We start from the raw sequence: 12,403 nt of genomic DNA on the forward strand, positions 1-12,403 counted from the left end.
TTAAAATCAAAACAGGACAAACATTTTTCAACATAAAAAAAAAAAGAAGAAATATACTGATGCAATTTAAAGTTGACATTAGCAGAAGTCACAGGCCTATTCTTGTGAACTTTACTGACTCAGTCCTTTGGGAGCTGAACACTTGAGTCCCCTTCAATTCAGCAAAGCCCTTAATGAATTTCCCTCCACAGCCCATCTGATGGGTTTTGCATTGAAGCCATATTAAAGTGTTCAGCACATCCAGGGCTGGGCCCACAAGTAATTAATTCCATGAGAATTTAAATATAAGGGGGGGGGGGGGGGGGGAGAACAAATTACACAAATTACACAAAGTTAATCTGTTAAAAAAATAAAGGATATCATTTATCACTCTATGTTTTGATCCTGAAACTTTGTTAATACAATATGTAGTCACTTAACTGCATGACATTAAAAATGCTCAGTTTATTTCTGGAAAACATATATTCTTGCTTTTCAAATACTGATGTTCAAATATATACATATATATATATATATGTTTTGCAAAACATATATTCTTGCTTTTCAAAGGTTTTCCACAGTCGTGGAAATAACGCTGTGAACACTGAAGTGAGCATGAAACATTCTGCCCCAGGGTGAGCTCAGAAATCTACACAAGTTCATGGTCCTTCATCAGAATGTGGCCCCAGCTCAGCACCATCCTCCCTTCTCACACTGACCAAACCTGATGCTTTTGGCAGGATTCTGAACCAGTGGATTGTCTGCTTCCAGAGAAATCCTTGGTTGCCCAAATGCAACTGGAATTTCCCAGATGCAGCTTTTATAATCATAATATTGAGCTTTCATGTCAAATGACTTGGCCTTGACAGTTTAGGATTATATCATAATTCAAACAGGCTGTAACACAAAATACTTGTGGTGCCTACAGCACCACTGTTTTTACTTCAAAGATGAAGACTCAGCAGCACTTTGAATTTCTGTGTTTGTTACTGCAGTCTTTCATCTTTAACAAAATTGCATGTGGTACAATTGAGTGTTCCTTTCTCATGGAACTGGAGAGCACCACATCTGTCACAGAGCAAGGTGAGATACAGTCAGACAGCAATCCACAGAGCTTGCCACACTGTTTGCTCTCATCACAGAGATCTTATTCAATCTTTAAGTGCTATGCTCAGCATCACAATAAAAAAAAAAAAATCCACATTTTGAGACAAAAAACCCCCAATTTCCCTGTGAAATCACAGATAGCAGGAAAGCAGAACATTTTCTTTGCACATTCATTAAATAAGGCTGAAATATTTCAGTTCCTGCTAAACCAAGAAAGCTTTTGGATAGGAAAGGTCCCCAGTTAACCATGGCACTTACTTGAGGGCATTGTGTAAGTGTCTTCTTCATCTATAATCTCTGCATAGTCATCAGTCTCTGCAAAAGGGAGGAATTGAAGAGTTTCGGGAAAAGCCGATGAAAACAATTCTCCAGAACAACAACCCCAATGTATCAAGGCTGGTATGTCCCAAACCCCAAGCTCAGCATTGCTGGGTCACATTTAATACAGCATGACTAAAACTTGCTCATGCATAATTCATGATATGATAATGACCTCAGTGCCTACTGTATTACATCACATAGATGCACTCAACAAAGAAGAAAAGGAATATTCATTTGTACTCAAAAAAAGTTCAAGTTTTGCAATTGGGACCCACCTAAACTGTTGATTTAAAATCTTTTTTAATAGCAAATTCCATTGCAGTAAAGAGAAAAAATTATGACTGAGTTAAATTGCTTTACCTTCAATAAAGAGGCAATAACAGGTTGCTATTTTTTATGTCAAACAGGCAGAAGACACCAATGATGTTCCAGGGCAGCTTCCCCCTCCTGTCAGTGTGGCCAGGTGAGTTATTTACCACAGAATCTTCTAGAGCACAAAGACCTTTTAAAGCCACACTCTCTTCCCCATTTTTCTTACAATTTTCCTTGTTTTAGTGGAAATCACTACTAGTTTTGCTATCAAGACTCAAGATTTCATGGACAGGTTTTGGAAACAACTTCCCAAAATTTTCAGAAAAATGACAATGCACTTCTTCCGTTGTTTTAAAATTGCAACTTTTACATCATCTGCTCTCAAAATGGTTCAAATGGTGTCAAGTCATATCAGAAGGTCCTTCCCTTGCCCTAAAGAACTTCCAGTGTGTGGAGGTCATTTCCTAAACGTCACATCAGCTCCTCCAGGGGGTTTTAAAGCCAGTCCACAACAGTGGGTTCATTTTTTACTTCAAGGCTGTCAAATTCTACTCACCAACTTTAAACACAAAGAGAGATTCTCAAAACCCAGTAATTTCCAAACCCACTGTGCAGTTTTTATGGTTTATTTCAGGTGACCACACACTGGAAAGCCTCTGGAATTGATGATTTTCTCCCCCTTTTCCCCCATCTGCCCTGGAGCACATGGATGCATCCCTACAGCTCCCTGGCATCATTTCCAGAGCCATGGCATAGCCACAGTGAGTGGGAAGAAGGATGGGATGGTCCCTCAGCTGAACCCAGTCCTGAAACCAGAGCAAGGCTCATCAATATTACACACACAGACAAGCAAGAGGCTCGGTTTTCAGGCAAACTGAATATTCAACAATTAGGAAAGTACATGTTGCCTATAACCTTTGAAGTTCAACACACTTCAGGGACTAAGAGTAATTTTATGATCCTAGTTTCTTATTATTTAAATAAAATTAAAGCTGTTTTTTTCTTTTGAACTCCTGTAGGAATATGCCACGTAAAAGCAGAACTGGGAAATTCTATGTAATTTTAAATTTTGCTAGGCAATTTCTATGTGGGACATAGCAAAACACAGTCACCTAATGAAAACGCAATAAATTTTAAAAACAGTGCACAATTCTGAACAGGCAGAACACTCCAGAAGTACTTATTTCTTTCTTGGTATTTTATTTGCTTCCCTACATCATAAACTAATGTTTTTGTAAAAATAAGCCTCAGTTTGATTTTAGAAATAAGCTTTAAAAAAAAAACCCAAACCCAACATGATGGGGACAAATCACTCTGTTTCCCTCCAATATTGTGACAGGAATTTGTTGAAGACAAAAATCAGAAAGTTCTTAATCTATGTTAGCAAATGGACTGGATGAAAAATATTGTAAACATAATTAAGAAAAATTTTTAAAGTCTGAAAACCAAACTGGTGCCACTAAAAAGACCCCAAACACTTGTCACACTAGGTTACAGAACAGTGCTTTCAGAATGTGATCAATGGCAGGGCTTGTTCATCTATTTTAAATTAATGAGTTAATTCATACTAAAAGCATTCTCAGAACAGCACAGAGCACTTTACATGCTTTTGATACATTGCCCAAAACCATCATGAAACCAGAAGTCTTCATAATCAATCCAAATAAATTAAATGTACACAATTAACTACACAAATATTTCTTGTTCCACATTTAACAATCTGGAGAGGAATATAAAAAAAAATAATTCCTATGTATGTCTGGCATTGTTTTTGGGAATTAGGAAAATTCAGTCCAGACATCAACACTGATGGGCTCAAAGTGGTCTGGAACAAAGAGAACTGACCTCCTCACAGAGGGGCTGGAGCCCAGTATTAATCATAGACTGAGACTGTTACAAAACCTCCCAGAATTGTGTCTGCCAAGAGATATTCCAGAACCTACATGGAGCCTAAAGTAAACCTGAGCTGGGCAGGGCTCCCCAGGCTGCTCCACAAAGGAGGAAGTGTCACAGCACCTTCAGAGCTGAACACATTCAGCAATTCCAGATGTCCTTGGTAAGTCCAGAAAAACTCAGATTTAATAAGAGGGCTCATCATGCTGCCCTCCTGCACTTTTTAAACCCAACAGCATCACTTGTTATGATTCTTGGAGATGGCAAAATGAACAAGTTGCTTTCAGGCAAAGGTAGTGGTGGTCACTCACGTGAATGAGCCAATCTGAGCTTCACTGTATCTGAAATAATTTATTAAACATAGGGAGAAACATCCCAGGGTATTAAATCCATAACAGCTAATCCAGGCACACATTTGAACTTCTCTTTTTCATAATTTTTCCCATTTACCAGAGCTTGTAATTTATAAAAGAAGGTATTCCAGTAAAAAGCTATGTAGAGGTAGTATCTGAAATATAATCTTTAAATTTATGGAAGAAAAAAATGTCCTTTTGATGTTTAAGAAAAGGAAGAAAATTGTGTGGCATTATCTTTAGCTTATATCTGAAGGGAAGGAGATGAAAAGTTAATACAACCCCTTCACATTTCACTGAAAGGAAGGCCACGAGACGTGATCTCTATTTCCTCTTATCACCACCGTCCTTTGCATATTGCTTTTATGCCCTTTTAGTGCCTCCTACTTGGAAGAATAAAGATACACACACTATCAGTAGCAGCAGTTTGATTCTTTCCCAACATCAGATGGAATCCTTTAGAAAAATAGCCAAAAGTCTCTTTTAAAAAACCAAACCCCAACTTCTTTTCAGAAGAAAAAATACTTTTAAAGTCTGCAGAAGTTAAATATTTTGTAGTAAGTTTCAAAGTTTCAAAAAGGAAACCGCAAACATTAAAATCTGTCTTCAAAATGATTAGTTTGAATAGCTGAAACCTGGTTAATATTCATGTATTCAATCTGCGTTAATCTATCTTGTACAGCTTCTTTTAATGCAAGAAGCACTTTGATGCCTTTAAAGCATTACTCAGTAGACTCATTTCTCAGGTGTTACATCCACTGATCTCACCCACTGACCAAATTAATGATGTTGTAACCATTTCCATCAAACTGGACACTTGCAAACCTCTAAACCTTCTTTGCATCATGCCACAAGTCTCATTGCAAACACATGCACCACCACATCCCTGTGTGGTTGAAGTAGAATTTTTCCTTTCCCAATTCCAGTTTAGCAGAAAGCATTAGTTGCACAGCCTGTAAAGTACAATACTTATCAGCTAATACCCAAAGCAGACCACTTTTTAACACTAAAAGCTGTATAAAATGTATTACTGAAATGTGCATTAAGTGGTATATGGGATAAGAGTTGCATATTGCACGTTAGTAACACACAGACTAGAAAACATATTACCGTCCCCACTAATTTCATCTGCAGATCCAGGTGGCATGCAAGGAGAGAGAAAAAAGAGGGGGAGAGAGAGGGGACAGAGAAGGAGGGAGGGAAAAATATACTATTAAATTCATGAGTAATCCAAAAGTATTCAGACTGTAGTTATCTTATATACCTGACTCAAGAGAAACCAGAAAAGCAGCAGAATTTAAGACTTCTCACCTAAAACCCAAGGGACAGAGATATGCTCTAAGAAGCTTTTATGATGAAACAGAGTTAATGACTTTCAAACACAAAGGTACACAAAAATTAAATTTGGAACTGGAACTAGTTCTTTTAATGCATTGTAAAAAATAGTCAATTTCTGGGTTTAGTCAATACTTTAAAAGCAGTTCTCCTACAGCCAGATGAGTCAGCTCAACTTGACTCTGCACATACACTGAGGACTTTGGATAAGCAGAGTTGGTGTTGACCCTTCCAGAATAAATGCACTCCTGAGCTAGCACCAAGACATGAGTGAGAAATGGAACCATCTAAGTTTTAACGACACAGAGCATTGTGCACTTGTACAAGGCTGAAATTTAAATGAGTGACAAAGAGAGCAACTCTACAGGGAGGATTTCAAACAAACACCAGATTTCACGTGTACTGCAGCAGCCCTACTGCACACCAAACCCCACAGCACAAGCTAAGGCAAATATTTTAGACAGTTTCTATAAATAACAGGAAATCCTTCTTACCCCTAATAAAGCCAAACTGGTCTAGATCAGTGCTGGACCAGTACGCAGCCAAAAGCATCGCTGTAGTCCATGTTTAATTCAAAGTGATCTCAGCTGATGCTTATTGTTGCTATTCTGTTTCATCCATAAGCATGCTGTGTCAGGGGTCCAAGAATGAAGTCAAAATATTTACAAAAAAAAAAAAAAAAAAGGCAGTCAAGGGCTGCATGACTGTGTAAATAAAATAATTTGTTTGTCATTGTAGCATATGATTCTCGAAAACACATTCCCCATTAAAATGGGGACCAGCAAGTTGGTGATGCTGCACGAAAATCCAATTCAACAGCAGGAAAACATAACGAAATTATTCTTGGAACTCTGTTTACCTGAGGCTAAAGTAGTTTACAAACAGTAACTGAGTTAGTATATTCAGCTTTTGGGTTAATAAGGCAGCCTAGACAAAGAGCAGAGCAGTACCCTTGGGCGGCGACTCATGGGCACAGAAGACGAAAGGCAGAAAGCGTCTAGCTTTCTTTACTTTATGCTGACAGTGATTGACTCCTTTACAAAGAGGCAAGAAAAGGAAAGAGAAAAAAAAAACAGAAACAAATTATTTGGAAATAAAAGAAAAGAGACTGAAGAGAACATCTACAACGAATGAACATAAAAGTAAAGGTTTACATTAAAATTCTGTATACCCAAATGAAAATACAAATGTCTCTGATAACTAATAAACATTTTTGGTGTTTTCCTTCAAATTCCTTTCTGCAACAATTAATATTTCAGTTTTTAGAAGTAACACCAGAACCCATTAAAAAGTCAGATTATGCCAGCTATGTACACCGTTCATTAACAACACAAAGAACATCTATCCCAGAAGTGCAACCTGCTTTTCCAAGTTTGCCATCTAAGTTGTATCAGACTTGTGTGACACCTATATTTCAGCTTAAGTGGCAGTCACCAGACTTAAACATATATGTATTGACTCTCTGAGCCCTTAAAACAACACAGAAAGAGTATTTCATATAGCAGGGTTACACAAAACAAGGAAAAACATGGTCTCCCTGTCTCCTGAAATACAGCATTGACAGATTTTATGATCTCAAATCTGCCACCAGTCTTATTCCCAGCGCAGACCTGCCTTGCCAATGGATATTCCAGTTCTGCAAGGACCTCGGGGTGAACAGCCCATGGCACCCTCACTACCCCCTTTCTCAGTCACCCCACTGCATGTTTTAGCAAAGTGCTTATCAGGATGAGGGAAATTTTGGAGTAGGAAAAAATACAAAGAAGACTCACAAGGTGAGAAAGAAGGACTCAAGATGACACACAGCACCTGAGGATACCTGTTCCTTTTATTTCTCTTGTTACCTTTGCTCCTCTTTCCTTTCCCATTTTTCCTCTCCCCAAGGAAATATGAGAAGTGGTTTAAAAAGCCAATTAAATAAAAAACCTGCATCTTGCTGCTGGTAGCTCTTCAGAGCCAAAACTCAGGAGTGAGGTCCAGCCACCTGGAGTTACATAGGCTGGGGATGCAGGTGCTAAAAGAGAAGCCCAGTCCCACAGCAGCAGCTACTGGGACAGTGAACCAGTCAGTGGTGGGAGGAGTGCAGGAAGGACAGAAAAGGAAAATTATATTTTAATAAAAGTAACTTCTACAATCAACAAAAACTACCATCATAAAAACTGCTGGGTGACTGAGCAGGAATCCTTAATCTAGTGGGAAAATGGACATATCAGAGAGAAAAGACAGAACACTAATCAGATTCAATGCTAAAAACTAAAAGAGGTGCAAGCAGAGGGGAAAATTCTTGACTGAGTGCATCAGTATTTCCATTTGTCTTGGTTGAAGACAATTTAAAGGGGAACACTTAGAGTTCTCCCCCTTGATACTCCCAAGGGACTTCTCTTCCTAACATCACATGGCAGACAATTTTCAGCACTGTCATTCTAGCACAAACCTCAGGTAACACTCATAAAAAGCTTCAGACATAGAAGGAAAGGAAAAAATACTGCAGCTGGTTCAAACAACTACTGAAAAGGTGTTGACATGAGAATCAGGGAAACCAACACTCTATACTGAAACAGAAGACCAGGTATAGAGTCACTGCAGCAATGCAAGCTCTAAAAGAGAGGAGATGCTTCAACTCCTGACCTGCCTGCTCAGGCTACAGAGCTAAATTAAGCCTTAAGCGCTCAAATGCTGCTCAGCCTCACACTGATAAGTGGGTGGCACAAGCAGCTGAAACCTGAGCAAACCTATTTCAAATGAAGGACATATTAGAAAGGTAAAAAGGTTTTTAAATTCATGTGCATGCCCTGATGCCCTGTGATGGTCCAATTCTACCCTTGCATTTCAAACTCTGCCTTTATGATTTAGTGTCTAAAGTTTGTTCAACTGTTCTGCCACACTGAGTGGAAGATGCTTTGTCTTAAACTTACCATTGTGGATGGGTGGAATACAGGAAAATAGAGATAGTGATGAAGGTAATCTCATCCCTAAGGAGTTACAGCTGTGCTAATTATCAAGAATTAGGAATAGGCCTGCCCTTAATAGGCCACAGCTAGATCCAATTAGGATGGGTATTGTAAAAGAGTAGGTTGGCTGGTTGAAAAGTTAGATGGACTTTGTTGACTGTGCTGAGAAGAAGGAGTCAGTGCTATGAGGAGCTGCCCATGAGAAATCACCAAGAAGGTACAAAACCTTTCAATAAGATGGCAAGTCTAGATGCAAAAGGAAGTTGATTCTAATGAGTTGGTTTTAAATTTTAAAAAATAGAAGTTCTAATGCTTTCCCAGGAGTCTACAGAATACCATAACAAAATTAATAGAAGGATTTCCAGCATTCCACAGCAAGTTCCAGCCAGTATTCACTGGTACTCAACAATGCTGCTGAAAACTGTATGGGAAATTTTTATTTATTTAGCTCCTCTATTCAGTATTCACTAAAATTATTGTGAAAAAAATTTAAAAGGCAAAAATAAGGAAAAAATCAGTTGCTGTGCAATAACTATGTTAGAAAGAAAGAAAGAGGCCAGGTTTTTACTGCCTTTTTTTACAGGAAAGTTACTACTGGAGTTCCCTGTATGGGTAGAGAACAAATACTGGAAGGCTGAACCTGAAAACATCCCATTCTATTTCATTGCACATTCTTGAACCAGTCTGAGAAAAAACCCTAAAACAAAAACCTGCAGAAAGAATATATCTATTGATTTTTGAGCTTTTGAACTCAAATGAGCACTATGGGCTTGGCACATCAAATATGTTTCTGTGTAAACAACAAACCTCCATACCTGCATGGAATATTTCTCCAGTCACACCACACTGGTACCATTTGCACAGCAGAAGTGTCTGCTCAAATCCAATGAGAGGCTCACATAGGAGGAGCACAAGAGAATAAAAACTCCTTAACCAGCACCACAGGCTGATGGAATCATTGAAGAAACTTCCTGGACACCGATATGGAAGAAATCTCTTCAGACTGCCACCACAATTCATTCTGGGTCTTTTTATGCACAAAGCCTTTTAGTCAGTCAGGCTAAAATAGGAAAAGATAACAGCACCAGTCCATTCAACTGTGATGGGAATCTGAAATACTGTAATTTATTAGCATTGAGGACATTTTCAACTATATTATCTTATTAATCAGTGAAGTAGCTGGGTTAGTTAAGAAGTAATTCTTTCCTCCATGAACCTGGAGACTAATGACTTCCTCAAGGTTTGTAAAATTAATCTGCAGTAAACTTTAAGCTTGAATGTCTCCCAGTGCCGTGACCATATGGCAGAGCTAAAGCTCTAACCAAGTCTTTATATTCCTCAAATTAATTAATGATTACTTAATTTGAGTTTATAACTATGCCATTTATGGCTAGACTCTTAGTCTTTCTTTTCAGAAGTGAGCTGTGCAGTGCAATAAAGCTGAGCTGTGACACAGTCCTAAGTGCTCAAGATACAATTTTTCATCTAAAAATTTACTTACACTTCTCAGCTTTGTCTTTTTGGAGTGTCTTGACAAAATGGACGTTAAAAAACTGCCAATAAATTTTCAACCTCAAGCAAAGGCCACCTTTTTTCCCAGCAACTAACTCAAAAGGAACTAAGAAATACAAGTCCTGCACAAGAAACTCTTTCAGACCTGGGCACAGGGCAGACCTTCATGTGGAGCATAGGAATTGTGTCACAGAGCCAGCACTGTGCTCTGCAAGTAGAAGTGATTCAATAAAATTGTTTTTCCATCCTGCTCACAGCTTTGCTGGTGATCAGCCTCAACCCAGGGCACACAGGTCCTTTCACAAGCCAGCATCTGCTTCATTCAGAGCACTTTGAAGTGCTGCAACACTGACATCAGGTTAATAGATTTATTATTTTTTTCCTCTCCTGTTTGTTATGTTTCCACATTTGGTTTCTGCTCTATAGAAAACCTCCTGAAAGTCTCTTTTATTCAAAAACTATACCATAGAGGTTTTTTTCTTTCATGATAAAATCTCACTTAAAACAGGCTTACCTCCTTCAAAACAAGGGCTTTTTTTTTCAATTCAAACTGAAATTTCAGCTGAATGCCAGGACTAAACTGGCAGCTCCCTCAAACAGGATCTGCTCCTAAGCAGCACTTCTCGTTTCACTGCCATGATCAGGAGTTAAACACAGTGACTAAAATTTAACAATGTTATGTTACAAATTTGTGATTTTAAAGCAGAACCTGGAAAATTGCTGAGAAGCTCCTCTTTCAAGATACTAAAATCCTTCAGCTCCTATATAGCTATTTGCTCCAAGAAATCAAATCCTCCACGGGGCATGTTACTGAATATAACTAAACCATGGGATAGAGAGGCAATGCACAACGAGAATTATTAGAAACTCCTGCCATCATTTCATGATGCACTTAGAGCTGCACCCCTTTGAGTTTAAAATGCTGCCTGTGTTACTGACAGCAGCTGCACCAGCTGGGGAACAGGATAACAAACCAGTTTCTCTTTAATATACTTATTTTCCTCTTAAAGGTTTGTTTACTGGGGTTTGCTACTCAGGTGCCTCGAACACTTTGTTTTATCAGCTGAAACAGGGACTGTATTTTCAGAAACCTTTTAATTGCAGTCACCAAATAAGCTCATACTAAAGCTGCAAAACCAGTACCTGCTTTAAGCTACACCAAGCCTGTGGGACATCCTAAAATCCCCTTCAGACACATCCCTGGTGCTGGCTACTGCAGGACAGCTCACCTCTCCCTTCCTGTCATCTTCCCACTCACAGCTCCCTCCCCACAACATCATTTTACAACAGTACCTGAATATCCAAATGCCAGGAGGGACTGCTTGGAATCACAGGAGCCTTTAGGTTGAAAAAGACCCTTAAGAACATCTAATTCGACCACTAACCCAGCACTGCCAAGAATTTGCCAAGACTTGTTCATTCTTCTGCCTGTTCAGTGCTCACTGAAACACATGGGCTTGAAATGTCATATTCTGTGGCACTGCATGGAAAGTAGCATTTGAGCTAGGATTAAAAAAAATTCATTAATTCTCCAGGGTAAAGGAGGCACAGTGATAAGCCAAGGGATGCAAAAGCATAATTATTCTTCCTAGTCATATTTACATAAGCAAGGAAGGGGCAGAAGAAACCAAAGAACTCTGTGTCAGGAGGAATTTATGTAAAAAGGGAGCAAGCAGCTACTGCTGTACTGATTTCATTTTATGAAAAACTTTTTGTAATATAGAATGGACCAGATAAGTTATTATTTTTGGAAAGATGTGTATCTGGAAATACAAGATCACCTTACCAAGGCTAATGCTTGCTATTTAAAAACAAACTGCTGGCCAAAGTAAGTTCCTTTACACTACAGCAAAGCATTTTGATAAGGTTTCTCCAAGACTAACAGTGGAAATATAGTCAGTAAAATTAGAGTTAACTGGTGTGCTGCTTCTTACACATTTGATATACTATTTGCACAGAGCAAATAGTTTGGCTTTACCATTTCCTGAGTGTACACCCTTGGCTAAGTACAAAGAACTCTTTTTTTTAATGCAGATGCAGAGGGAGAAGGAGGTAAAAACTGCATTTCCCTATTAGCTAAAACACTCATTGTTTCTGGTGAATCACAGCAACTTCAGCCAAAACATCAGATGACTACCAAAGAAATCTAAAATCCAACTGATTTGGTTCAGCTTATTTACAGTAATTCATAATCTTACACACACACAAATGTGTTGAGGTATAAAATCACCATACTTTTTAAAAGGAGGGGAATCTGGCAGGCATCTTAGTTACACAGAGTGTCCACTGCAAGGAACAGAGAATTTGAGGAATCAAGGTAGACAACACCAGAAAAAAGAGAAGCAGCAAGAGGCAGGAGGAGTGTGGTGAAACCTGGTTCAGTAACACATAAACTCCCAGATCCAGCAATTTGCTGCTTTGGATTCCTGAAACCAACTTCATCCCTCACTAGTTTGAAAGGACCTTTATTTAGAGGAGGAAAAAAAATCAAGAGGATTTACAAACCTTCTATCTTTGTGTGCTTTGGAGTACTGGAGCACTTGGAAAAGACCAAGTTTTCACTTCACTAGACAAGAAATATTCCGAAGTATGTTAGCAAGTACTTAAAAAAGACAAGGTGTCTTTTATTAACAGGCTCCT

General features: G+C 38.6%; 1 protein-coding gene across 15 annotated transcripts in view; it reads right to left on the reverse strand.

Moving 5' to 3' along the window:
- PTK2 (protein tyrosine kinase 2) overlaps window positions 1-12,403 on the reverse strand; it is a 190,131-nt gene that overhangs the window by 40,142 nt on the left and 137,586 nt on the right. For 8 of the 15 annotated variants that reach the window (XM_041420831.1, XM_041420829.1, XM_041420830.1 and 5 more), the window contains 3 exons: window positions 6,251-6,334; window positions 5,076-5,093; window positions 1,345-1,401 (listed from right to left, as the gene is read on the reverse strand). In XM_041420831.1, coding sequence (XP_041276765.1) covers window positions 1,345-1,401; window positions 5,076-5,093; window positions 6,251-6,334 — 159 coding nt within the window. The remainder of the gene's footprint in view (window positions 1-1,344; window positions 1,402-5,075; window positions 5,094-6,250; window positions 6,335-12,403) is intronic. The other 7 variants (XM_041420826.1, XM_041420825.1, XM_041420823.1 and 4 more) reach the window with 2 other exon arrangements.

This window comes from Onychostruthus taczanowskii, unplaced genomic scaffold (assembly GCF_017590055.1).
Source record: "Onychostruthus taczanowskii isolate IOZ18803 unplaced genomic scaffold, ASM1759005v1 scaffold66, whole genome shotgun sequence".
NCBI lineage: Eukaryota > Metazoa > Chordata > Aves > Passeriformes > Passeridae > Onychostruthus > Onychostruthus taczanowskii.